The following is a 27,384-nucleotide window of genomic DNA, read 5'->3' as shown; positions in this document are numbered from 1 at the left end:
AAATGAAACCAAAAGCACATTTAACAAATTGGGTTGTCGTTCAACATATCCTCATGCTTCGTTTCTGTCCATCTTCTCAGAAGCCACAAGACTGTTGGAGTTCTTTATGACATTTTAGTTAGTTAGTTAGTTTTTTTAGATTTGAACTGCTTCTAGGAGGCCAGTTGTGGTGGGATTACAAACTGTAAAAGTTTTGGAACCAACATACGATACTTTTCTGTGTATAAGACAAGGTTTTTTTCTGAGAAAATAATGTAAAAAATGGAAGGTTGTCTTATACATGGATAGTGCAGAATGGGGACAAAAATCCCCCCCCCCCAAAAAAAGCTCAGCAACTCTGGGCAATCTCCCCCCATTTTCTTAATTTTGAGTCCCCAAAAATAGGGGGCGTCTTATACACAGGGGCGTGTTATGCACAGAAAAATACGGCATAAATAAACCCTCTGCTTGTGGAACAGCTTCTATTAATGGCGGGACTTTTTGAACCCAAGAAAGATGAGGAAGCGGTTCTTTGCAGAACGCAGGTTGGGTTCTCTAATGACCACCTCTCAACCTGCCCGCGATTCTTTCCAGCAATGTTATTTTGTGCTACGTCTCTGCAGTGGCGTAGCGTGGGGGGTGCAGGGGGGGCCGGCCGCACCAGGCGCAACATCTGGGGTTAGGGCAAATCCACGGGTTAGGGGGCGCAAATCCACAGGTTAGGGGGCGCAAATCCACGGGTTAGGGGGTGCAAATTACTTGCCTTGCCCCGGGTGCTGACAACCCACGCTACGCCACTGCGTCTCTGCTGTTTTGTACCTGGGTTTCCGGGCTCCCGCGAAGGTAGCACCTTCTCCACAAGCGGATGGAGGGCCCTGCATACGATGGCAGAAGGAGCAGCCCGTCATGATGGAGGAGGAAGCTCCGGGTTTTGCACCTCCGCGACCTGTCCTGCTCCCTGGGTGCCTCCGACCCCTGAGACCTCCGGGAGCCTTTCTTGGCGAGGGAGCCGTTTTTCCAGGGGAAGAAGTGGGCCTGCAGAGAGAGGGAGCCCTTGGAGAACAAATACAGGGTCCTTTTCCCAGGAAGAGCGTTTTCCATCTGGAGGAAGGAAGGGGGAAAGCTCAGAACATCGGAAGAGCGGAGGAACCAGGTCTTGGATCTGATCCTGGCAGCTCAAACAGTAATTGCAACTCCCTGGAAAACAGTCCCAGATCTTACACAGGGCGCTTGGTGTGCCGCTCACTCTGGAATATAGCTTTAAGGGAGAAAATTGCACATAATTTGAGATTTTGACGAGGGCTAGAACCTCCAGACACTTTTTATATGATTTGGCATTCCCTTAGTACATACTGTACTAATACATACATACATACATACATACATACTGTATGTACTTAGTACATACATACTGTATGTACTTAGTACATACTGTACTAATGACGCGGGTGGCGCTGTGGGTTAAAGCCTCAGCGCCTAGGACTTGCCGATCGAAAGGTCGGCGGTTCGAATTCCCGCGGCGGGGTGCGCTCCCGTCACTCGGTCCCAGCGCCTGCCAACGTAGCAGTTCGAAAGCACCTTCGGGTGCAAGTAGATAAATAGGGACCGCTTTCTAGCGGGAAGGTAAACGGCGTTCCTTGTCACGCTGGCCATGTGACCCGGAAGTGTCTCCGGACAGCGCTGGCCCCCGGCCTCTTGAGTGAGATGGGCGCACAACCCTAGAGTCTGGCAAGACTGGCCCGTACGGGCAGGGGTACCTTTACCTTTACCTTTTAGTACATACTGTACGTATGCGGCGGAGCAGTCTTCAAGACAACTCTCATCTCAAGCCTTGAAAAATCTGGAACTAGACTTGACAACGAGATGGCGCTGATATTCTTTTTTGTTTGTTTCTTTTGCATATTTAATACAGGAACAAAACACACATCCCACAAGAACACACACATATTCTTTTTTTGGACCTGGTTATATTAAACCATGTGCAACTGTGCACATTCTGTGTGCCTGTTTTATAGTTTTGTTTTTCATCTTTTAATTTTTATCTGTTGTTCTCATAGAATCATAGAACTGTAAGGGTGGAAGGGACCCACAAGGGCCATCTAGTCCAGCCCCCTGCCGTGTAGGAATCTTCTGCCCAGCACATGCGTTTCAAATGCATGGGTCAGACTAGAAACAGGGATGATGAAGGTCGAAGCTCATATTAGTCTAACATCAATATATAAGTGGCTAACTCTGAAACTGCTCCCCTGAGGAATAGTCCCATTGATTCTGAGCAACCAGTTTCAGTCTGGCTGGCAGACAGCAATCCCAAACACCCTTCAGAAACTGGGCCTTGCTCCCCAAACCCTCATAACTATGGGCCTGGGCCAAGCTAGATCCGTGGTCAGGCAAAGAATCATGGACATAGAGAGACAACAGGACTGTACGAGGGTCCCCGATTATAAAATCATAGAAAACGGGAGATACGTAGCCGCTCCAGCTACATATCTTTATTTCCTCGCATCCAGAAACGCAAGAAGGGCTTTCACTCTTGCTAGAAGTTCAGCCTTGCCCTTACCGGTTCTGGAAGGCTCCTATAGAAGAACCCCCTACACACAGAGAAATAGGAAGCCCCGAATATATATATTTTTAGATGTCCTTTTTATCTTGAGATTCATAGAGACACCATTGATCCTTTGCTGAAGAGGCTCGCCGATCTTTCAGACAAGTCTAAACTTCATTCTCTCCTCTCAGGCAAAGATCACAAGACGACCTGTCTGGTAGCCAGATTCTGCGCCCAGATTTGTAGGCACAGGTCATCCTCTGGAATAAAATAGCTTACTAGGGAAATGCTGAAGTCGCCCTTTGGGGCGCCTCAGGGTCAATTTTTTATGGTAGCCCAAATCTCAGTTGTACGGGTGTATGTATATATCTCAATTTTAACTCATGAGCTATTGCTGCAATCTGCTCCGATTGTATATTTTATCTTTATGAACGCTGTTTTTATTGTGTTATGCGAGCTGGTCTTTGACCGTAATAAATTATCTAAATTATCTATGTATTTGCCCAGCACAGGGCTCGGAGTCACAAGCCTGAGATTAAGAGGCTCACGCTCTACTCTCTGAGCTATCCCAGCTTGGCATCCTGAGCTAGCATCCTGTTCTCACAGTGGCCAAATTCTCCTAAGACCCTAGAAGTCCAGATAGACTGTCTCTAGACATGGAGGTTCTATAAGAGCAGTGTAGTTTCAAATTGGATGGGAGACTGCATGCTGAAATTCTTGCATTGCAGGGGGGTTGGACTAGATGACCCTCGGGACCCCTTCCAATTCTGTGGTTCCTTCATAAGAGCCCTGCTGGATCACGCCAATGGCCCATCAGCTCCAGCATCCTCTTCCCACAGTGGCCACCCAGATGCCTGTTGAAAACCCACAAGCGGGATCTCAACACAACAGCAAACTCTTAACAACAGGGTTCCAGATTCAAACAGGGGGAAACAGAGTGGTGCTGGCAAAAAGGCTTCTTATCTGAGAACCTGGAGAGCCACTGCCAGTCAGCGCAGACAATTCTGAGCTAGATGGGCCCCCAGTGGCTTGATCAGCATAAGCTATAAGCTTCTTGCTTTCTTAAGTCAACCCTTTTTTTGGAACCATGAGGACTGGAACCTTGTAAAGGCAGCTTCCTGCATTCCTGTGGGTCGCACAGTTAGATCTAAACAGGGAAAGGTGCTGCTGGAGCCTGGTGCCCTAACAGACTGGGAGATGCCAAAGATTTCTACGCATGTCCTCTGGCTCTGAATCCACCAGCCCAAGTTGTGGAAACGACCTCCATGCCTTCCCAAACCAACACAAACCTTGCCAATGTTTTGGGGAAGGAAGTTCCCATTCAGAGCCCTGCCGTTGCTGCCGCCATTCCCGCTGCGCCTGTAGCAGGGGTTCCGGAAGCGCGCCATGTGCCGGGGGCTATATCTCAAGGACCAGTCCCAGATGGTGGGCAGGGAGGCCCCCGTGGCTTCCTTGACCGGGTAGCCATCTTTCTCCAGAATCTCCAGGCAGAGGGGTTCTCGCCAGCCGTTGATGGGAGTGTAGAGCTGGGTGAGAAAACGGTTCTGTGGGGAGAGAGAGAGGTGGCGGTGGATAAACCGACCCTTCCCAAAAATTGCATTTCTTCTTTTCCACTTGTATGGATTTTATTGGCCAAAGAAACATTGCAACAATAGTGGCCTGCTCTCTACAGCAGGGGTCAGCAAAGTTTTTCAGCAGGGGGCCGGTCCACTGTCCCTCAGACCTTGTGGGGGGCCGGACTATATTTTGGTGAAAAAATAATGAACGAATTCCTGTGCCCCACAAATAACCCAGAGATGCATTTTAAATAAAAGGACACATTCTCTACCTCTATCGTTCTGCCCGGACACTGAGGTCCAGCACTGAGGGCCTTCTGGCGGTTCCCTCACTGCAAGAAGCCAAGTTACAGGGAACCAGGCAGAGGGCCTTCTCGGTAGTGGCGTCTGCCCTGTGGAACGCCCTCCCACCAGATGTCAAAGAGAAAAATAACTACCAGACTTTTAGAAGACATCTGAAGGCAGCCCTGCTTAGGGAAGCTTTTAATGTTTAGTAGGTTATTGTATTCTAGTGTCTTGTTGGAAGCCGCCCAGAGTGGCTGGGGAAACCCAGCCAGATGGGCAGGGTATAAATAATAAATTATTATTATTATTATTATTATTATTATTATTATTATTATTATTATTAATTCTACTCATGTAAAAACACACTGATTCCTGGACCATCCGTGGGCCGGATTTAAAAGGCAATCGGGCTGTATCCAGCCCCTGGGCCTTAGTTTGCCTACCCATGCTCTACAGGGCTATTGTGAGGATTTCCCCATACTTCAAGAGGAGGAGCTGATTCCTAGAGAGGAGAGGCAGGCCACAGAGAAGAGAATGGATTCAGCAGCCTTCCCCAACCTAGCGCCTTCCAGAGGTTGCAGGACACCACTTTCCAACGGGTCATCACAGCCCATGACCCGGGGATGGTGGGAGTTGTAGTCCAAAACAGCTGGAGGGCCAACAGGGCCGCCATCTTTAAAGAGAAGGAGTTGATTCCTAGAGTGGAGAGGCAGGCCACAGAGGAGAGAAAGGCTAGAACAGCCTTTCCAGATTCTGTTGGGCTCCAGCGACTGGCACAGTGTCAACACTTGGGGATGATGGGGATGGGAAATGGCAACATCCTGAGGGTACCACTTTGGCTATCCCTGGCCAATCAGCTCGAGTCGTCTTGCCTCTCCTTCCCACCCAGCGTCCTCAAGAGAGCCACCAAATTTGGCCCCACCCTCATCCCTTTTCAAAGCCAAGCAGTTATTTTCCTTGTTTTCCCTTTTTTTTATTGTTATCGATTCGTAAGCAAAAGAAAAGAAGTGCAGACATAACGAAGATGAAGAATACAGTGGAACCTCGGGTTACATACGCTTCAGGTTACAGACTCCGCTAACCCAGAAATGCTACCTCGGGTTAAGAACTTTGCTTCAGGATGAGAACAGAAATCGTGCTCCGGCGGCGCGGCAGCAGCAGGAGGCCCCATTAGCTAAAGTGGTGCTTCAGGTTAAGAACAGTTTCAGGTTAAGAACGGACCTCCGGAACAAATTAAGTGCTTAACCCGAGGTACCACCGTAATCAAATATTGAAGTCCTGAGCCATCACAGCCTTGAGGACCAGCAATCCGAATTATTAAGATCAAAGGTTTTCCAGGGTTTGGCAATACAGCCCCTAGGCTGCTGTCAAGAGGTGAGAGAGGAGTGCTTTAATGGCACAGAAATACAACAAATCAGCTCAAATATACAGGTTCGCAAGTGCCAGAACAGGCTGGGTGTTTGTCCCCCGTCCCCAAAGCGCAACTCACCTGGTTCCTCCGCCCTCTCTCCCACTGGCAGTTGAAGAGGAAGGTGCTGGAGAATGGGACATAGCTGCTTTCGTGCAGAGCCACCAGGTAGGCCTCTGTGAACTGGAAGGACCCGGGAAACTGCTGCAAGAGCTGCCAGGTGCAGTCCAGGAACAGCGGGAAGACCGGTGACTGCAAAAAAGGGGTGAAAGGGGGAAAGAGATTCTCCCATTTCTTTTCCCTGAGCACATTTATTCTCTCTTCTCCTCCTCTACGGAGAAAGGCTTCAGGTCAAGGATGAAGTATCTGAGGCTTTCTGTGTTCTTCTTTCCATGGGAACCTTACTCAGAACAATGAGGACCAGAACCTTACTTTGATTTTAGGGCAAAGTCTGCAGCACAGCACTAAAGCATCACTCGACCACTTTGATTGGTGGGACACCCTTACAGGGGCCACATAATACCCGTTCCGCATTTTGTAAGAATTTGATCTTTCAAATTCAGTATCCCTGAAGGAGCGTCTCCACCCCCATCATCCAGCCCAGACGCTGAGGTCCAGCTCCGAGGTCCTTCTGGCGGTTCCCTCACTGCGATAAGTGAGGTTGCAGGGAACCAGGCAGAGGGCCTCCTTGGTGGTGGCGCCCGCCCTGTGGAACGCCCTCCCACCGTATGTAAAGGAAATAAGCCAACTATATGACTTTTAGAAGACATCTGAAGGCAGGGACATCTGTTCAGGGAAGTTTTTAATGCTTGATGTTTTATCATGTTTTTAACTCTGGGAAACCCAGCCAGATGGGTGGTGAAGGAAGGAAGGAAGGAAGGAAGGAAGGAGAGAGAGAGAGAGAGAGAGAGAGAGAGAGAGAGAGAAAGAAAGAAAGAAAGAAAGAAAGAAAGAAAGAAAGAAAGAAAGAAAGAAAGAAAGTGTGGCAGCACCTACACTTTGGAACTCCCTGCCTATGGACACCAGGCAAGGGCACCTTTGCTGCACTCTTTTTGGCTCCTGCTAAAAATGCTCTTGTTTAGACAAGCCTACCCAGCTGTTTGGGGATGCGGGTGGCGCTGTGGGTTAAATCACAGAGCCTAGGGCTTGCCAATCAGAAGGTCGGTGGTTCGAATCCCCGCGACGGGGTGAGCTCCCATTGCTCGGTCCCTGCTCCTGCCAACCGAGCAGTTCGAAAGCACAACAATGTTTTTGGTAAGCTGGGTTTGTTGAGGTTCAAACCCAGTGGCATCTCCAGGTAGGACTGGAAAGAGACTCCCTGGTCTGAAATCCTGGAGATTTGATGACCCTCAGTGTAGACAATACTGGACTAGATGGACCTGGTGCTCTGACTCAGTACGAAACAGCTTCTGATAGCCCTCAATCATAAATTGTAGGGTTGGAAGGAACCCCCAGGGTCAACAATTCCACCACCCCCATTGCAGTGCCAGAATAACCGTTAAATGCAGGGGTCATCCCATTTTCAGGGGTCCAACTCACCTCATCCCGGTCATTTTTCTGGAGGAGGTTCAGGCGCTGCAGGAACGGGTGCCCGGTCGCCACCCACTCTTTCTGGACCAGGCTCTGGAAGCCGGAGATGGTTCTGGCGTGTGGGTCTGAAATGACTTGCACCAAGGAGGCCAGCAAGCAATTCAAGTCCCTGTCATCCGATTCTGGGAGGGGGAAATGAATGGAGGGTGAGAAAGGAGAGCTTCAAGGTGATGGAGACTCCAAGGTGACCAGGAGTCACAGAGGCAGAGGGTGGGCAGACCAGCGTTGGTCAATCTCACTGTCATTGGAAGAATGTCCCATTGGGGACACCATACGTCCTGCAGTGGATCCCCTCTGCAGAAGAAACACAGAGCAAAGAAACCCTCTCTTTACCTTGGAGGAGGACAGAGCGGCTTCTCTCAGCCAGCAGCACAGCCACTTCACTGGCCTTCTTCAAGCACACCCTAGAAAGAAGGAGGAAGCAATAAAGGACACAATAAGGACCTGCAGGATCAGGCCAAAGGGAGGCCATCTTGTTCACCATCTGTAGTGATCAGGTGGGATTGCTATGAGGAATTATAACAAATATAGAGTAAGCCATCTGTGTCAGCAATGAAAGCATTGCGTTGAATGGGTTTAAACTATTTTGATATGATTTTTTATCAATCCACACCTCTGTATCCCTGTTCCATTTCTCTTTCTTGACAAGTCACGTACACAGCCCAGTTGCTTCACCAGGCAGGCATCCTGGGTCACCAAAGACAGTGGGCAGTTTCTTTGATGTAGCTTTTCTGATATGTTAATCTTAGGATGTTAATCTTAGGGCCAGGAAGGTGATAATGATCGCTGTCTTCCTGGCCATCCTTCTTATCATGTGTATTGCTTGTTTATGACCTCAGGGGTTGCCAAATGCACTCCTTTGTAGTTCTGTTTTGTTTACCCCAGAAATATGCGTGCTTAATTAGTTTTGGTAGTTTAACTTTGTCCCCATGTGGGGTTTGTTGAAATGCTCAGAAGAAATCTGATTGGTTCTTATGAACACTCTGTAAAAAGTTCTTTTGTGAATAAAACGACCTGGGCCAGAGGGTGGAGGGAGAGATTATTGTACGCACTCTTCCCAAAGTCTTGCTGGTTCAAGCCTCTGTGTGTATTCTTATTAATCAGAGTTCAATCCTTCCTTTACTTTGGGAACGCCTCACCATCCTGTTCCCCCAGGGGCCCACCAGATGCCTCCATGAGGAGCCCACAATCAGGACCCAAATGCAACAGCGATTCTCCGTCCTGCGGTGCCCAGCAGACAACATTCAGAAAAGCATTTCTGCCTCCAACCTGCGGAGCATGGCCATCACGGCGAGCAGCCTTCAGTCGCCTTCCACCACTACAAATTCGTCTGAGACTCTTCAGACAGAGAGAAGGGGAGGCAGAGATGGGAGCCTGTCCTCACTGTAGCCAGAGGGACCGGCTGGGGGTAGGAAGAGACGCAGCTCACCTCACGTGATCCAGCCACCGTGTCCCTTCGAGGCTCGAGAGCCACTTCTCATCGGAGAACGAGACGAAGGAATCTAGAAGGGGAATCGAGAGCACACAGGAAAGGGCTCCGCGTTGTGCAAAAACAGAGCACAGACTTTTATCAGTGTGCCTTAGAATCACCAGAAGAGCTTGGCTGCTGGATGAGGCCAAAGGGGACATGTCAAGCCCAGCACCGTGTTCTCACAGTGGCCAACCAAGTGCCCTAAAGGGAAACATTCAAGCAGACACTGAACGCAAGAGCTATTCTCCTCTCCGACAGGAAGACCAAGACAGGACCTGAGAGCTACAGCGAATCCCCCACCAGTGACTGCCAGTAAAATTCAGAGGCATTTACAGTGGTACCTTGGAAGCCAAACGGAATCCGTTCCGGAAGTCCGTTCAACTTCCAAGGTGCAGCTTCCTGCAGCTAGTTGGAAGCTGTGAAATAATAATAATAATAATAATAATAATAATAATAATAATAATAATAATAATAATAATTTATTATTTATACCCTGCCCATCTGGCTGGGCTTCCCCAGCCACTCTGGGTGGCTTCCAACAAAATATTAAAATACAGTTATGCATCAAACATTAAAAACTTCCCTAAACAGGGCTGTCTTCAGATGTCTTCTAGAAGTCTGGTAGTTGTTGTTCTCTTTGAAGCCCTGCCAGACATTCAGCTTCCAAAAGAAAATTCTCAAACTTCTGGGTTTGTGGCGGTTGGGAGCCAAAATGTTCGACTGCTAAGGCGTTCGTCAACCAAGGTATGACTGTACTGCCTCCAACAATGGGGGCAGGACGTAGCCATCACAGCTAGCAGCCACTGAATTTGCCTTACCCTCTTTAAAGCCACCCAGGTCGATGGCCACCCCTGCCTCTCGTGTGTGCGAATTCCGCCTTTTTAATTATTATTTTGTCTTTTGGGCAACCTAATCCAAAGGGCTAAGAATAGAGCGCCAGGCTTCGAAATCCCTAGGAAACCAGCTGCGCCGTTCCTCCAAAAATAGGATCCCCAGCGGAGGTCTGGAACAGTCAGCCGCCAGTTTCGAGGCAGCTGTGCAAAAATAAAAAATAAAGATCTTGTGTTATTTTTATTCCGATTCCTCATTTGTGGCCTCTGGAGGGCAGGAAGATTCCTCTCCACCCTGTGAGTCATGCAGCATTCTGGAGACGCATCAGGAACGTCCACAGAGGGATTAACGCGTAGCCCAGCAGAATCTCTCTGGGAGAGAATTAGGGCTGGTTTGTACGGAGGTGTTCATCGTCTCAACACCTCTCCAGGTACTATCTAAAATTGGTGGCCGGCAAAGGGGGGTGGAGACTCCTTATGATCACCTCTCCTTGGCTCAATTGGTACGTTCTGTGTGGTTTTACCCAGGTTTGAAGCTCAGATCAATGTCTTGGATGATTTTTCTGCCACCTCTGCGGGTCAGAGAAGGTAACCCTTCTGCTGAGTTCTGCATCCAGCTCAGTCTTGTCTGCAACTGACTGGCAGAGGGTCTCTGGGCTTTCAGACCAGGAGTCCTTTCTATCCCTGCTTGGAAATGTCTTCAGGCATCAGACCCCCCGGGTCAAATTTCTGCAGTACCCTGTGCAGTGCAAAAAATTTTGGAGCCTCACCTCCACCTCTCATGCTCCACGCTAATAGTTGCGGCATCCCCTGAAGCACCCCCGAGGCCTCATGCGAACCGGTTGTGCTCCCCTAAATCCGCCTCTCCTGGGCCCTTCCAGTCTTTCTTGGAAGATAAGTTACAGGGAACCAGGCAGAGGGCCTTCTCGGTGGTGGCACCCGCCCTGTGGAAAGCCCTCCCACCAGATGTCAGAGAGAAAAACAACTACCAGACTTTTAGAAGACATCTGAAGGCAGCCCTGTTTAGGGAAGCTTTTAATGTTTAATAGACTGTTGTATTTTAACATTCTGTTGGAAGCCACCCAGAGTGGCTGGAGAAACCCAGCCAGATGGGCAGGGTATAAATAATAAATTATTAAAATATTGTTATATATAATAAATTATAGAAAGATTGTTTTATTTGTTGTTTGTGGAAAAATTAATAAAAACATTAAAAATTGTTGTTATTATTATTATTATTATTATTATTATTATTATTATTATTATTTAAAAGAAAGTGCCTCTTCGTGCACCACGTGGATAAATTATGGAACTCACTGCCACAGGAGCCAGCGCTGGCTTTGAAACTTGGGCGGCGTTAAAAGAGGATTGGACTAACCAGCCACAGTGGATTGCTCTGCCTCCATGACACAGGCAGCGATGCTTCTGAAGAAGGGGAGAGTTGCTCTTGCACTTGGGGGTCCTACTTGTGGGTTTCCCTCGGGGGCACCTGGCTGGCCGCTGTGGGCACAGGCTGCTGGGCAAGGTGGGCCATTGGCCGGGTTTAACTGCAAGCATCTTCCTGTGTTCAAAGCCAGGTGCTCTGCCAGAGCTCCAGCCCTTCCCCTAACTCAAGAGCGACCCCTGTCAGGAGGGCAGCCCCACGGCTATTTCCTCTTCTCACCGGCAAGGCAGAGGCTCAAGTTCCAAAGCTTGGAGTAGGACTGCTGGATCTCCGGGGGGCTGGGGAGGTCCGCCGTCACATCGACGATCACACATTGGGGGTGGCCAGCGAGCATCAGAGTTTCCACTGACCTGCAGAAAGAGAGAGAGAGCAAAGCTGAGCACCCAGCAAACTGATACAAGTTTGAATCTCACCTTTAAGAAATATATGCCTTAGTGGCTTAGGGTTAGCTGTGGTTCCGGCATTTCAGGGGGTTGGACTAGATGGCCCTTGGTGTCCCTTCCAACTCCCACCTCTACAATTCTACCATTCTTTGAGAGATGGGAAGCTGAGCTCCCTCTGTCCGCTCTGCTGTGGCAGGCAAGCAATGCCAGATGCCTGCTCTCTCTCGACAGCCACCTTTCTATGAAGGAACTACTTTCTAAGAACCGAGGCCTGAGCTTGAGTTTTTCGTCTTCCCTCGCTGTCCCTTTCCCCTTGTACAGTGGCACCTCTGGATGCGAACGGGATCCGTTCCGGAGCCCCGTTTGCATCCTGAAGCGAACACAACCCGCGTCTGCGCATCTGTGGTTCACGATTCGCCACATCTGCGCATGCACGTGACGTCATTTTGAGCATCTGTGTATGCACGAGTGGCAAAACCCAGAAGTAAGGCATTCCGTTACTTCCGGGTCGCCACAGAGCTTAACCTGAAAACGCTCAAACTGAAGCACATTTAACCCAAGGTATGACTGTATATAAGGACGCGGGTAGTGCTGTGGGTTAAACCACAGAGCCTAGGACTTGCCGATCAGAAGGTCGGCGGTTCGAATCCCCGCGACGGGGTGAGCTCCCATTGCTCGGTCCCTGCTCCTGCCAACCTAGCAGTTCCAAAGCACACCAGTGCAAGTAGATAAATAGGTACCGCTCCGGCGGGAAGGTAAACGGCATTTCCGTGCGCTGCTCTGGTTTGCCAGAAGCGGCTTAGTCCTGCTGGCCACATGACCCGGAAGCTGTATGCCGGCTCCCTCGGCCAATAAAGCGAGATGAGCGCCGCAACTCCAGAGTCGGCCATGACTGGACCTAATGGTCAGGGGTCCCCTTTACCTTTACCTATGACTGTATATAGAACAGGGGTCACGAATTTCTATGCCCCACAAATAATCCAGAGATGCATTTTAAATAAAAGCACGCATTCTACTCATGTAAAAACATGCTGATTCCCGGACCGTCCACAGGCCGGATTGAGAAGGCGATTGGGCTGCGCCGGCCCCCGGGCCTTAGGTTTCCTACGCCTGATATAGAATCATAGATTTGTAGAGTTGAAAGGGTCCCCCAGAGGCCATCTAGCCCAACCCCTTGCTGCAGTACAGAGATGACAGCTAAATAATCTCCGAGAGGCGGAGTCGGAAACCTTCCGAGGTCGTGTTTAAAATGACAAGCCTGTGGGCAGGTGTAATAAACCTGGGCAGGTGTCATAAAAAAATAAAAGTGGCCTGGAAATTCCCCAAGACTGGAAGCGCTTTTGAGGACAGGGACCCCCGTCTCTCCCACAGCCCCCCTTCTCTCCCCCCCCCCCCCAGCAACGTACCTCATGTCTTCCTTCTCTGGGTCTGAATCGGGGTGGAAGCTGGCCGCTCGAAGGAGATCGCTGCCTCCTGGGTGATGCCAGCACAGCCTCTGGGGGACGGAAGAAGGAAGGAGCTGAATGGGATTCCTCTCGATGGATTTTGCTGGATTTGGGGGTTGGGAGTCATGTACGCCGTTGAAGACACACACACCCCACCCCACCCAACCAAGCCAAGCAAGCTCAGGTCGCTCACCGGAATGCGTCTTTCGTTGAAATGGACAAAGGTCCTCTTCAGCTCATTGTCCAGAAACCAACTGGGCACCCACAAGTATTTGGGGAGGCTGCAGAGAGAGGAAGCAGAAAGTTAACAAGGAAATGAGGAGGCAGCCTTTTACAGAGCCAAACCATTTGAGTTCCTCTCGTTTAGTCTTATCTAGACTGATGGGCAGCAATCATTCCCAGCTCTACCTGGAAATGTCGTTGGGGCCATTCTGCATGCGAAGCTGATGTTCTTTCATGGAGCTGTGACCCTTGTCCTATGCATAAATTAATATTCTAGTTCTTGTGGGAATGTTGTGGGTAGTAGGGGAGGATATATTGATTAAATATTATCCTTCCTGACTCACGCTAGCGAGCTAGTAGCAGAGTACATTCCCCTGTACGTTGCAGGAGGCTAGTTGGTAGATTCGTCTGAATCTCTTGAGTTAAGCAATCCAGTCTGGCTTGTCCAGATTGGATTTTGTTCCTGCTAAATTCCCCTTTAATTCCCTCTTCAAAGAATAAAGAGACAACAGTCTTCTATTAAAAATAATAAGAAGTTTACTCACATTCAGTTCACAGTAGGGTCCCTGAAGGCAGGCTTTAGCTTGTAGTTACAGAAGAGACCTTTGCCAACAAAGGTCCATATAGTAAAAGCTATGGTTTTCCCAGTAGTGATGTAAGGAAGTGAAAGCTGAACCATAAAGAAGGCTGATCACCGAAGAATGGATGTTTTTGAATTCTGGTGCTGGAGGAGACTCTTGAGAGTCCCATGGACTGCAAGGAGATCAATCCTCTCCATTCTTAAGGAAATCAGCCCTGAGTGCTCACTGGAAGGACAGATAGTGAAGCTGAGGCTCCAAGACTTTGGCCACCTCATGAGAAGAGAAGACTCCCTGGAGAAGACCCTGATGTTGGGAAAGATGGAGGGCACAAGGAGAAGGGGACGACAGAGGACGAGATGGCTGGACAGTGTTCTCAAAGCTACCAGCATGAGTTTGACTAAACTGCGGGAGGCAGTGGAAGACAGGAGTGCCTGGCGTGCTCTGGTCCATGGGGTCACGAAGAGTCGGACACGACTAAACAACTAAACAACAATACAGAAGAGAGTGTGGGTTCATCCCGTATGGGGATTGAGCTCATGTGCTGCTGGCCGAGAGCCAGCAAACAGCAAAATAACATCAAGAGAGGGAAGGTCAAGAGAAGGAGCAGCATGGAGAATGGAAGGTGGTTGCGTGACCAACCCTTTTATGGGGTCTCCCTGGTCACACGCAGGGGGAGGATGTTCCAGACAGGTGTGACAGGAAGTCCTCCTGGCTGGAGTAACGTCCCCCTGTGTGTCCACTCTGGGCAAACAGGAAACGCTGTACTTGACTGCTACGGTGATGTCACATCCCACCGTTCTCATTCTAGTCCTAGAATCCTAGTCCTCAGAAGAAAGCACCAATTCAAGTTGGGACACAGGGAGCTGCCTTAAAACAGAGTCACACCCCCATTGTGACACCTGGCTCAGTACTATTTAGGGTCCCTCCCCGCCACCTCCCTCCCCCCAGAAAACCAACCCCATAGGCCATATATTACACCTGGTGGACATGTCAAAGCGCTCGTTGACAGGGCTGACCCGCCAACCCGCGGCCCCGATTCTCTGCAGCTCCTTCTCCCAGTCCCGGAGGGTCTGGAATAAGAGGGTTGGGGACCCGTCCTCCTTCTTCTCCTCTTCCTCCTCCAGCACCTCCTCCTCCTGATTCGGCCGGCAGTTCCCTGCAGTGGCAAAAGAGGCATAAGGATCGATCGACCCTCAAGGCAGCCAGCGTCTCCCTCCCCCTCGGCCAGCTGAACTCACCCAAGTTCTTCAGGGCGGCATCTTCATAGGAGCCATCTTTGGTGCTGCTCTCGTGAGCCTGAGCGATAGCCATCGAGACCTGGAACAGCATGGCAGCGAGAGGGTTAAGCCCAGCAGAGGGCCACATTCCCTTGCCGTAATTATCAGGATAAATTGCATTGTCCACCCTCTTCATTTCAATGCAGAGGAAGCACAATACAAACATGCAGTCATGCCTCGGAAGTCAAACACCTTGCGAGTCGAACGTTTTGGCTCCCGGACGCCGCAAACCCGGAAGGGAGTATTCCAGTTTGCGAACATTCTTTGGAACCCGAATGTCCAATGCGACTTACGCGACTTCCAATTGGCTGCGGGAGTTTCCTACAGCCAATCAGAAGCCGCGCCTTGGCTTCCGAACGTTTTGGACTTCCGGAATGGATTCTGATTGACTTCCGAGGTACCACTGTAATTGACACTGTATTTGTCTGCAGTCTGAAAACCACAGCGATCACCAACTGTGTCTCTGGAATGGCTTCTGTTCCAGACATGTGGGCAGTGGCAATTTGGGTTTCCTGTTTCTGTTCTCCAACATCTCTCCATTTTCTCTCTCTCTCTCTCTTTCTCCCTCCGCTGCTGAATTCTGTGTCTCCCCCTTCCCATGACTAACCCGGAAGGCCTGAGGCTCCAAGCCGCTGTCGTGGAACCGGAACCGCAGCACCCGGAAATCCCGGCAGCAGATGATCAGCTCCTCTGGGATGAACTTCAGGGTAGAAGTACTGGTGAGCACTTTAGCCTTGGTGAAGCTGTTGACTTGGAGGGTAAGAAAAGCAAAAGCCGCGTGTTAACTACGGGGGAAAGGAGTTTGAAGGACCTGAAAACTTAATGGCGGCAATGGAGGGGAGCACATAAATGGCAGGTTTACGGGGTTACAGCAAGATCAGAGGTCTCTGCCCCAAGGGGCTTACAATCAAGGACGGAAGGAGATGATTTGAGGCAGCCCTCTTAACCTTACCAGCGAGCAGTCTTCCGATGCAAGGGAGGGCAACGTCGTAGTCGCTGTGCATGAAAGTTTGGCAGGAACAGTCCTGGAGAAAAAGAGAAGAATTGATCTCAGCCGTGTTTATGGCGCCTAACATGCCTTCATTTGGGAAGGGAACATTCCTTTTGCAAGCAAAAGGTTCAGTCATCCCTGGCATCTCCAGATTGGACTATCTCCCACTTGGACTACTGCAATGCTTTCTATGTGGGGCTACCTTTGAAGGTGACCCGGAAACTACAACTAATCCAGAATGCGGCAGCCCGACTGGTGACTGGGAGCAGCCGCCGAGACCACATAACACCAGTCTTGAAAGACCTACATTGGCTCCCAGTACGTTTCCGAGCACAATTCAAAGTGTTGGTGCTGACCTTTAAAGCCCTAAACGGCCTCGGTCCAGTATATCTGAAGGAGCGTCTCCTCCCCTATTGTTCGGCCCAGACACTGAGGTCCAGCTCCGAAGGCCTTCTGGCGGTTCCCTCACTGCAAGAGGCCAAGTTACAGGGAACCAGGCAGAGGGCCTTCTCGGTAGTGGCACCCGCCCTGTGGAACGCCCTCCCACCAGATGGGCGGGGTATAAATAAATTTTTTATTATTATTATTATTATTATTATTATTATTATTATTATTATTATTATTATTAGATTAGGGGAGAAACCCTGCCTAAAACCCCAGAGAGTTGCTGCCAGCCAGTGTGGGCAATATCTAGCTAGGTGGGCAAGTCGTCTGACTCAGGCTATGGCATTTTATTCCAGAATCCGTGGAAACTGTTTAAGGGAAAGAGCTGTAGCCTGGTGGTGGGACAGCTGCCTTGCAAGCAGAAGGTTCAGTCCCCGAAGGCGTCTCTAGGTGGAGACGCCTGCCCAAAATCCTAGAAAGCCGCTGCTGCCAGTCAGTGTCGACTGTACTGAGCTAGATGGACCAGAGGGGTCTGACTCAGTAGAAGGCAGCTTCCTAAGTCAGCCCTTGATTCAGAACCTTGAGGACTAGAATCTTAGCATTATTTTAAACTTTGTGGCATTTCCATGAAGGGCTGGGGAAATCTGCTGCCTGAAACCAGGGGCAGCTGCTGCCAGCCAGTGCAGACAGTCCTGAACTAGATGCACCGATTGTCAGTATAAGGCCGTTCCATTTTAAATTAAGCTCCCTCCCTCCCCCCAAAAAAATCTTGAGGTCTGGAATCTTGCCTTGTTTTTAAGGGAAGGGTTCTAGGAGAAGACCATTGGTCTGACTTGCTTTGAAGAAGGTACCCACTTCTTTTCTGGACAAGGCAGCGTTGCAGAAACCCAACTCACCTCTGTGTTTGGAGACGGGTCTGGTAAGAAAGCCACTCTCAGGTTGGTGCAGTAGAGGGTGCCTGGGATGTAGGTCGCTTCTCCATCTTGGGAAGGGATGCTTTTCCGCACGTGAGCTGCCTCTTCTCGGATATATTCGCCTGCAGGAAAGAATTAATTCACAGTGAAGGGGACTTGGGAGAAACACCTTGCAATGGGAGCTTGCACAGGAAGATTTCAGAAACTCCCGGAGAACTCTTATTTCTTCCCAACTTCCCCCACCTGTGTATGTGTATGTGTGTGTGTGCCTAGACCTTTTGGTCTGGGGGAAGGGGCACATCTGGAAATCTAAGAGAGTTGTCACTGGCATCCAGAAATACAGCCATACCTCGGGTTACAGACACTTCAGGTTGTGTTTTTCTGGGTTATGGACCGCCAAAACCCGGAAGTACCAGAACGGGTTACTTCCGGGTTTCAACGGTCGCGCATGCGCAGAAGTGCTAAATCATGCTTTGTGCATGCGCAGAAGCGCCGAATCGCAACCCGCACATGCGCAGATGCAGGATGAGAACACTGTGGGTTGCGAACGTGCATCCTGCACGGATCACGTTCGCAACCTGAGCGTCCGCTGTACCCATTTCACAGAAGAAAAACTGGTGGTGCTCAGAATGTCACACCCAAAAGGCAAAATTCCTACTTATACCGTGGTACCTTGGGTTACATATGCTTCAGGTTACATACGCTTCAGGTTACAGACTCCGCTAACCCAGAAATATTACCTCGGGTTAAGAACTTTGCTTCAGGATGAGAACAGAAATCGTGCTCCGGCGGCGTGGCGGCAGCAGGAGGCCCCATTAGCTAAAGTGGTGCTTCAGGTTAAGAACAATTTCAGGTTAAGAATGGACCCCTGAAATGAATTAAGTACTTAACCCGAGGTACCACTGTACATGAATGCATAGTTAAGCTATGGAACGCCCTGCCCTGTTGGCCACCAAAAGAGATGGCTTTAAAGAAGGACTGGCCAAGTTCATGGACCGGATGCTTGTGGTCCTTTCTAACTCAGGTACTAGCCACAGTGACTTTGCTCTGCCTCCGCAGCGCTTCTGAATTCAAGTTGCCGGAAACCTCAGGAGAGGAAAGTGACCTTGGGCTCTGATCCCTCTTGCAGGTTCCTCACAGGCATCAAGATCCAGAAGACTGTTCATATGTCCACACACTCCAAATAAAACGCAGACCGAGGGGAAAAAACAACCCGAGCAGGCAGCATTTCCCCAAAAGTAGGCAATCCATCCAGCTAAACAACAAGGCAAAAATAAATACCCTCATTCTTTATTTTTTAAAAATCAGGAGGTGCCGGGAGCACCCATGGGGGATTTCTGGGGGTGACAAGGTGGCCCGTGTGCATCCTGCTGGGGACTCCAGTTCTGGAAGTTTCCCTTCTCTCCCTGCTCCTCCTTCCTGTTCCCCTGGCCAGGTTCCCAGTCACCATGCAAAGCCTTTGCCAAGCAGGAAAGCACCCGGTGTTTGCTCTCTAGGGCTGCTACAACCCCCAGGTGTCCAAGCAACAAGGGCAGGCAGGAATCCCTCACTGAGAGCAAAGCCCCGACTGCTCCAGAGACGCCAAGCTGGCTGCCCTTTTTCTACGAAGGTCCCACTCTAGTTAATCATTTGCCACACAAACACTTCCCTCCCTCTCTCGCCTCTAAAAAGGTGCATGAGGAAGACAAAACAAGTTTCTCCTTCCCCGCTAGTTACCGTATTTTTCGCTCTATGAGACGCACCAGACCACAAGACGCACCTAGTTTTTGGAGGAGGAAAACAAGAAAAAATATATTCTGAATCTCAGAAGCCAGAACAGCAAGAGGGATCGCTGCGCAGTGAAAGCAGCGATCCCTCTTGCTGTTCTGGCTTCTGGGATAGCTGCGCAGCCTGCATTCGCTCCATAAGACGCACACACATTTCCCCTTACTTTTTAGGAGGGAAAGGTGAGTCTTATAGAGCAAAAAATACAGTAATTCACTCCTCAGCATCAGAAGCGATAATAACAAACTCTCTCCAGGCCTGCGAGGCATCTTCTAACATGGCCACTCTTTTAAACACACACACAAATGATATCCAAATAGCTCCCGTCTTGTGCTAATACAAGTTCCAGCTTGTTTTGCATACCGAAACGCATTTGGAAAGCACTCCCCCCCCCCCCCCCTTATGAAGGAAGACTCATCGAGCTGGAAGAATCGCAACAACTCCCAGCTCTTCCCAAAAAGACGAAGTGCACTTAAACATACAAAACTGGAATCCAGTAATATAAAACATTGTCTCCCACTGCCCACCCCACAAAGGAATCAGCAATCGCCTGTAAAAGCTCGAAATAGACTATGGCTTGAAACGTGTTTTACTGACGCTCTCGAGTATTGCTATTTTTGTACACAGCTGAAAGCTCATTTTAGCACAATGCAAATACGCAGCTGGACTGTCTATTCATTATTATTTATCTGCTCCGTTTAAACCCCACCTTTTCTTCCAAGGAGCTCAGGATGGTGTGTACATGGCTCTGCCCCCACCCCAACCTCATTTAACCCTCACAACAACCCTGAGAGGTAGGTTAGGTTGAGAGCAGCAGAATCTGGCCTGAAGTCACGCCCAGCATGCTTCATGACTGGTTGAGGATTTGAAACTTGGCCTCTCCCAGCTCCTGGTTCGACACTCTAACCATTACACCACACTGCCTCTCATCTTTACACAGTCTGAGGGACAGTGGACTGGCCCCGTGCTGAAAAAGTTTGCTGACCCCTGTTTAAGAACATGGGAATTTGTACTTTTTATTTCTCCAAAATATAGTCCGACCCCGACAAGGTCTGAGGGACGGTGGACCGGCCCATGGCTGAAAAAGGTTGCTGACCCCTGCCTTAACCCTTGGTGGCTCCCTCATGGGGGGGTCGCCCCAAGCTTGTATTCAAATAAAAGACCCAACAAAGCCTATTTCTCTTTCTCAGAAAGGAAGAAAAAGGTAGCGGGGGGGGGCGGGGAAACCCTCCCTGCAACATACAAACACAGGGCAAATTCCTCCATACACACCCATGGTGAAAGTTCTACCTCTCCATGGGATCGTAGCCAAAGAACGGGGAGTGTTTCTTTAAGGAAAATAATTAAAAATAATAAGGAGAGCCTGCTGGATCAGGCCAGAATCCTGTTTCCACAGTGGCCAACCAGATGCCTCTGAGGAGCCAGTGTGGTGTAGTGGTTAAGAGCGGTAGTCTCGTAATCTGGTGAACCGGGTTCGATTCCCCGCTCCTCCACCTGCAGCTGCTGGGTGACCTTGGGCCAGTCACACTTCTTTGAAGTCTCTCAGCCCCACTCACCTCACAGAGTGTTTGTTGTGGGGGAGGAAGGGAAAGGAGAATGTTAGCCGCTTTGAGACTCCTTCGAGTAGTGATAAAGCGGGATATCAAATCCAAACTCCTCTTCTTCTTCTGAGGGGAACTTGCAATTCAGGATTCGAACACAAGAGCACAGCTGTGGAGGTACAGCACAGCCATCAGGGGTTACTAACCGCCAATAGTCCTCTCAATGAATATTTCTAACCCTCTTTTAAAGCAATCCTGAGGCAGTGAGTTCCACAGCTCAACTCTGCTCTGTGTGAAGAACGGCTTCCTTTTATCTGTCCTGAATCTTCCAGCATTCCTTGGATGTCCAGCAGGGGGAAAAAATTCTCTGTTTGCTCTCCGCACCACATATCGTTTTGGACGCCTCTTGTCGTCCAAACGTTCCTCTCCTCTTTCTCTAAAGTCCCCAAAACGGCGCCGTTTCCTCGAGGGGAGTCGCTCCCTCCCCTCGATCCCTTTCGTTGGTTTTCTGAAACTTTTCCCAGCTCTGCCATATCCTTTTTCGGAGGGCCTGAGGTGACCACATCTCTATACAGCGCACCGTCGTCCTCCATTCCCCCGTCTCCCAATATCAACCCGTCCCTTGGGACCTGGTGTTTTGCACAACGCCGAGTCGCATTTAAACGAGGCGTCGTGCTTTCACGTTTGGGATCGCATGAAAGAGGGTTGAGAAAGAAAGCAAAATCAGAATACTGTACCTGGGATGCATTTCAGAGCGTGGCAAGATTCGTTCCTCTTGTCACTCATGTCGGGGGACTTTGGACCCCTCGTCTGCAAAGAGAGAAGAGAGGGGGTGAGCAGAGGTGCCACAGCGACTGGCCTGCCGGGACCTTTGATCCATCAGGAAAACACAGAGTCATTCCACTGTTCTTAAGTGGCAGGGCAAAGAAAGAGCCTAGCTATGGATTTTGCAAAGTGCACGGTTATTTTCTTCCTCTCCCCTCTGGGTCTCTGGGATATTTTTTTTAGCAGGAGGCCCCGGCTGTTTACGAGACTTTCTCTCCCTCTGATTTTGCCAAGGGGGTGTGGCTCTATGGTAGGGCACCTGCTTGGCATTCAGAAGGTCCCAGGTCCTGCTGGCATCTCCAGGTATTTATTATTATTATTATCATTATTATTATTATTATTATTATTATTATTATTATTATCATCATTAATACAGTCATACCTCAGGTTACAGACGCTTCAGGTTGCAGGTTTTTTCAGGTTATGGACCGCTGAAACCTGGAAGTACCAGAACGGGTTACTTCCGGGTTTCAGCGTTCGCACATGCTCAGAAGCACTAAATCGTGCTTTGCGCATGCGCAGAAGCGCCGAATCACAACCTGCACGTGCGCAGACGCACAGCTGTGGGTTGCGAACGCTGCGGGTTGTGAACGTACATCCCGCACGGATCACATTCGCAACCCGAGCGTCCACTGTATTATTATTATTATAATTATTATTATTATTAATTGAATTTATATATTACCCTATACCGGGGGGTCTCAGGGCGGTTCTCAGAATAAAATCAAGATATAAAACCACAGAATACACAAGAAAAATAAAAACTACAACCCAATAGCCCCACCACCACAAAAACACCACAGCATTTTAAAAGGGTGTAATCAGTTCAACCAAAGACCTGGTTAAAAAGGAACGTTTTTGCCTGGCGCCTAAAGGTGTATAATGAAGGAGCCAGGGGAACTTCCCTGGGGAGAGCATTCCACAGACAGGGAGCCACTGCAGAGAAGGCCCCGTTCTTGTATTGCCAGCCTCCGGACCTCTCAAGGAGGAGACACACGAAGGAGGGCCTACTCAGGGTCTGGGTAGATTCATACAGGAAGAGGCTGTGCTTGAGGTCTTGCGGTCCTGAGCCGTTATGGCTGGGAATGCCCCCTGCCTGACACTATCGGCAGTTCCCCGTTTGTGGGATTCCATCCCTGGTGAGGTACATCTGTGCCCTTCAAGACTGGCCTTCAGAAGGGATGGTGAAACATCTCCGTTTTCCCTGGTGGCTGAAAAGCACTTGCTAGTGGCAACCCTGAGATCCCGGTTTTTAGAATTTTTCAACATTGCTTTGCTATTGACACGTTTGCCGGCCTGGTGCCTTTCAGGAGGAAAAAGGTGGCTGAACATTGTGAGCTGCTGAATCGTGAGGGAAGAGGACACCTCACCCTAAAGGCCGTTTGCTCAGTGGTGGTGGGGTCTCCGCTTTGCATAGGGAGGTCACCGGTTTGATCCTTACGCACTCCAGTGAATTATCGGCTCCCAGGTAGCAGGTGGAAGGAGATCACCTGCCTGTCCACTGTCATTGTACACCTCAGGCGAGAGCTTTGTGCAGAGCAAAACACTCATTCCTCCTTTCCGACAGGAAGCTGCCTTATACTTAGAATGCTCCCAGGTGAGAGACAGGAGGGTGCATCCTTCTCTGTGGGATAAAAGTTTGGCTACATCCGTGAGAGGGGACTCTGTATTCTTCTAGCTCTTTTCTTCATTCAGCCCGGACACTGAGGTCCAGCTCTGAGGGCCTTCTAGCCGTTCCCTCACTGCGAGAAGCCAAGTTACAGGGAACCAGGCAGAGGGCCTTCTCGGTGGTGGCACCCGCCCTGTGGAATGCCCTCCCATCAGATGTCAAGGGGATAAACAACTGTTTGAGTTTTAGAAGACATCTGAAGGCAGCCCTGTTTAGGGAACTTTTTAATGTTTGATGTTTTGTCACGTTTTTAATATTCTGTTGGGAGCTGCTCAGAGTGGCTGGGGAAATCGAGCCAGATGGGCAGGGTATAAGAAATTATTATTATTATTATTATTATTATTATTATTATTATTATTATTATTATTATTACAGTGGTACGTCGGGTTACAGACACTTCAGGTTACATACGCTTCAGGTTACAGACTCTGCTAACCCAGAAATAGTACCTCAGGTTAAGAACTTTGCTTCAGGATGAGAACAGAAATTGTGCAGCGCGGCGCAGCGGCAGCAGGAGGCCCCATTAGCTAAAGTGGTGCTTCAGGTTAAGAACAGTTTCAGGTTAAGAACGGACCTCCAGAACGAATTAAGTACGTAACCAGAGGTACCACTGTACACTGTTCTTCCAGAGTATCCCAGACAGGCAACATTTGCAGGGCTACCTGAAGAAGCCTTCTGAGATCATGCAGGTGTTCTGTCCCACTGAGCTCCAGGCTCCCTTCGGCTGGGATCAGCAAACCAAGCGACTTGGCTCCCTCCCTGCATTCTTTTCTTTTCTTCCTCAATTCAAAAAACATTGTTTGATGACTATGCAAAGAATGCAGAAGGGCAGAGGCAGCCAGATCATAGAGGCCAGGAAGAAACTCAGACCTAACTTAGAAGCGCATTCCATCTGAAGGAAGGATTGTATAGGCATAAATCACTTTTTATTTTTATTTTTAAAAATCAAGGCGGTGCCTCCTTTCGTCAAGGCTCAGAGCCACTGTCTCCAACCTGTTTTCACTTTTTCCTGGCCTCGTGTTCCCGGCAAAGATCCCTCCGCTACTCCGGAGTAAGCGATTTTTGAAGCTTGCAGCTAGCTAGGTCGTTGCTGGAGCAATGGAATGAGGCGTTCAAGCCAAGCCCGGGTTTCCTAGCTACCAACTGGAGAGCCAGGACAGAGGCACAGAGGGAGAGAAGGTTTGTTTTTGTTTAAAGAAAGAAGAAACTTTGAAAAGAGGGGGGGAGTTTGTGAATCATTAATGGGAAAGTTGCCCTCAGCGGCCAAGGACACTATGTACGGCGAAAAGAAAACCACCCACTTCTAAAATTATCGCTGGGTTTTTGTTTTTTTGTTTTAAAAAAGGGAAAGCAGGGAGAAAGAAGGCTGTGTTTGGAAACATGTTTGGAAACAGACGTAGAAGTCTGGGCTCCAGAGCGGGGAATCCCCTCAGCAAAGTTGTGCTCAAAATCCTATATAAACACAAGTCAGTGCAGCATGCGTGCGTGTCTTTAAATGCAAGCGATGCTTTTTTAAGGCTGTCAAAAGAAAAGGTGCCACGAGCAATTGGGTGTGTGTGGTTTATTTTTTTTCCTAAAAACATTTCCCGGTTTTGAGGAGGTGAAGTCAGTGTGTTGAAAGGCCGGTTTTGCATTTGCATTCATCTGTGGTTAATTTGCAGGGGGTGGGGCAGGGATTTCTTTTCCTGCGCAAGTATAAGGACATCAGAAAAGCCCTGCCGAATCAGGCCAGGGGCCCATCTAGTCCAGCAGTGACTAAATGCCCCTAAGAACATAGGAATCTAGATAGACTGCCCCTGGAGCTGGAAGTTCCACAAAAACATCAGAAGAGCCCAGCTGCTGGCCCCTGGCCCATCTAGTCCAGTATCCTGTTCTCATAGTGGACAACCAGCCTGTGGGAAACTCCAAGCAAGACCAGATCCTGAACACAAGAGCCTTCTTCTCCCTTCCTGGAGTTTCCAGCAACTGGTATTCGCAAGCATTACAGCCTCCAAAAAGTGGCTCATTTGGAAGATGCTTGGATGAGACAGCCTCTGCCAAATCCAGATCTTTGGGGCTACAGCTTCCATCAGCCCCAACCAGCGTCGGGTGCTGGGAATTGTAGTTCTCTGAGGGGTAAACCAGAGTTCCTGGAATTCTTATTGGGTGTTTAAAGGTAGGGCATGCACATAATGCGCAGAAGGAAAGGCAAATCTGCAAAGTTTAATTCAGAAAACTAGAAAGATGAGAGAGAGGTGCCCTAGATATCTAGTTGACATAAGTCCATTATTCACGGCCAGCATTTCCCAACCTCTTGGAACATTTAGAAGAATCTTTTAGAATATTTGTCTGTGGAAAATGGGCAGCATCCGACATCGTTTCCTATGGTTCCAGCGCGGGGTGGGGTGACCCAGCCTCAAACCCCACCGCTCAACACACACGCCCCCATCCCCATTCACCCCGCCAGCGGAACCCCCTTCCTCCAACCCCTTTCAGCGTTGCAACGCCAGAGAAGCTGACTTACCCCTGGATCCTGGTGTTGCTTAATTTTAAAAGACGTCTTGGACATGGACAGCATTGCGACGTCGCTTTGTGACCCATAAAAAAATAAAATCGGTGCGTGCGTGGAGTATTGATCTTTCAAGGGAGGGAGGGGGCGTGCAAGAGCCGGCGAAGGGGTGTTGGTGTGTGGGTGTGCCTTCAGAGTCAAAGCGCCAAGAGGGAGAGGAAAACCCCTCTCCAATTCCCAGGGAACCCGGTGCGCAAAAAGATGCAGTTTGAGGGCGCAAGGTCCTCTCCGCCCAGGTTGTCTCCAGAAGCCCCGCCCCTCTCCAAAATTAAAAAAAAGCGTCTTGTGTTCCTTAGTTTGGCTGCAGGGTGGCAGTGAAGGGCCCTCCTTTTTGGGATGGGGAGCGGGCGGCTTGGCAAACTGCCTCTCCAGGCTCTGCGATGTGGGGAGGAAAGAAGCGCAGAGGCGATCGGGCTGGTGGAGGGCGCGCGCGTAGTGGGGGCTCCTCTTTCGCCCCCCGCTGCTGCAATGCGCTTGGCTGGGCTTCGTCCCCCTCCCGGGTCTGTCTGTCTTCCTTCCTTCCTTCCTTCTCTCTCCCACCGCTGCTGCTCTGCGGGTCCCCCTTGCTCGCCGATGCAGATGGAGATGCGCTGATGGTCCTTGGCGAATCCGACACCCTCCTCTTTCTTCCCTGGCGAGCTTGGGCGGGTGAAACTGACACGGCGCCAGCTCCTCCTCGGCGCGGGGGAAAAGCAGGGCAGGCTCCTCACCAGCAGCGGGCCCACGTGGCTGCTTTAAAGGAGAAGCGCTCCCCTTGGCAAGGCTGGCCCGGCAGCAGCGGCGGCCCAGGGAAAACCCCCCATCCTTCCCGGGAAGAGGCGCAAGGTCAGCGGCACAGACTGCAAGGGGAGGACCCTCCAAGCCAGGGAGCGGGTAGTCAAGCCAGTCGGAGGCAGGGATGCTCAGCTCAGGTTCCTGCCTTGCCGCGGGTTAGGCTAGATGAGTCTTGAGTATCTTCCCAACTCTGCAATGCTATGAGTCAATGAATGCTAAGAGCCTGTGGCCCATTTAGTCCAGCGTCCAGAAAACCAGTTGCCTGTGGGGAACCAGCAAACCAGCCCAAGAGGACACATCCCACCAGTGGTATCCTGCAACTGGGATATGGAAGCACTTTCCCCTCCCAGTTGTGGTGGTAGAGCACAGCCACCATGTCTAGTAGCTGTCAATAGCTTTCTCGCCCCCCGTGAAATTGTGCGATCCTCTTTTGAAGCCACCCAAGTTGGTGGCCGTCGCTGCCTCCTGAAGGAGCAAGTGCCATAGTTCCATGAGCCTTGATGTCTGGCGCCTACTAGCTGATGCACACACTCTGGTCTGCTTTTCGGGCTGTGGCTGAGTGGCGGGGGGGGGGGCAGCCTTCTGGAGGTGGGGAGCTGGCCAAGGAACTGAAATTCTGGGGCTTTGCGGGAAAGGGGCGTGCCGGTGAGGGCCATGTGAAGAAAGGCCCCCGTTTGGGTCTGGCGGTTCCCTCCCTGCGAGAAGCAAAGCTACAGGGAACCAGGCAGAGGGCCTTCTCGGTGGTGGCACCCACCCTGTGGAACGCCCTCCCACCAGATGTCAAAGAGATAAACAACTACAGTGGTACCTGGAGTTACATATGTTTCAGGTTACATATGCTTCAGGTTACAGACTCCGCGAACCCAGAAATAGTGCTTCAGGTTAAGAACTTTGCTTCAGGATGAGAACAGAAATCGTGCTCCGGCGGCGCGGCGGCAGCAGGAGGCCCCATTAGCTAAAG

The 27,384-nt window shown here is 50.1% G+C and overlaps 1 protein-coding gene across 4 annotated transcripts in view; it reads right to left on the bottom strand.

Annotated features, from left to right (window-relative positions):
• MTMR11 (myotubularin related protein 11) overlaps positions 1–26,417 on the bottom strand; it is a 33,095-nt gene extending 6,678 nt beyond the window's left edge. Inside the window, exons 1-16 of one of the 4 annotated variants that reach the window (XM_028709038.2) lie at positions 25,605–26,417; positions 21,345–21,417; positions 17,285–17,424; positions 15,966–16,038; positions 15,621–15,763; positions 14,975–15,053; positions 14,715–14,892; positions 13,127–13,214; positions 12,895–12,983; positions 11,325–11,455; positions 8,790–8,862; positions 7,694–7,764; positions 7,310–7,482; positions 5,852–6,022; positions 3,811–4,065; positions 799–1,080 (exon numbers count right to left, since the gene is read on the bottom strand). In XM_028709038.2, coding sequence (XP_028564871.2) covers positions 799–1,080; positions 3,811–4,065; positions 5,852–6,022; positions 7,310–7,482; positions 7,694–7,764; positions 8,790–8,862; positions 11,325–11,455; positions 12,895–12,983; positions 13,127–13,214; positions 14,715–14,892; positions 14,975–15,053; positions 15,621–15,763; positions 15,966–16,038; positions 17,285–17,424; positions 21,345–21,417; positions 25,605–25,658 — 2,073 coding nt within the window. In that variant the 5' untranslated portion in view covers positions 25,659–26,417. Of the gene's footprint in view, positions 1–798; positions 1,081–3,810; positions 4,066–5,851; positions 6,023–7,309; positions 7,483–7,693; positions 7,765–8,789; positions 8,863–11,324; positions 11,456–12,894; positions 12,984–13,126; positions 13,215–14,714; positions 14,893–14,974; positions 15,054–15,620; positions 15,764–15,965; positions 16,039–17,284; positions 17,425–20,622; positions 21,101–21,344; positions 21,418–23,763; positions 24,064–24,094; positions 24,936–25,604 lie in introns of those variants that run through there. The other 3 variants (XM_028709039.2, XM_028709036.2, XM_077920191.1) reach the window with 3 other exon arrangements.
• Between the last annotated feature and the right edge of the window lie 967 nt (positions 26,418–27,384).

The sequence above is a fragment of the Podarcis muralis genome, chromosome 16 (assembly GCF_964188315.1).
Source record: "Podarcis muralis chromosome 16, rPodMur119.hap1.1, whole genome shotgun sequence".
In the NCBI taxonomy this organism is placed as follows: Eukaryota; Metazoa; Chordata; class Lepidosauria; order Squamata; family Lacertidae; genus Podarcis; species Podarcis muralis.
Note: the sequence above shows the minus strand (reverse complement) of the source record. Positions and strands in the feature narration are given on the sequence as shown.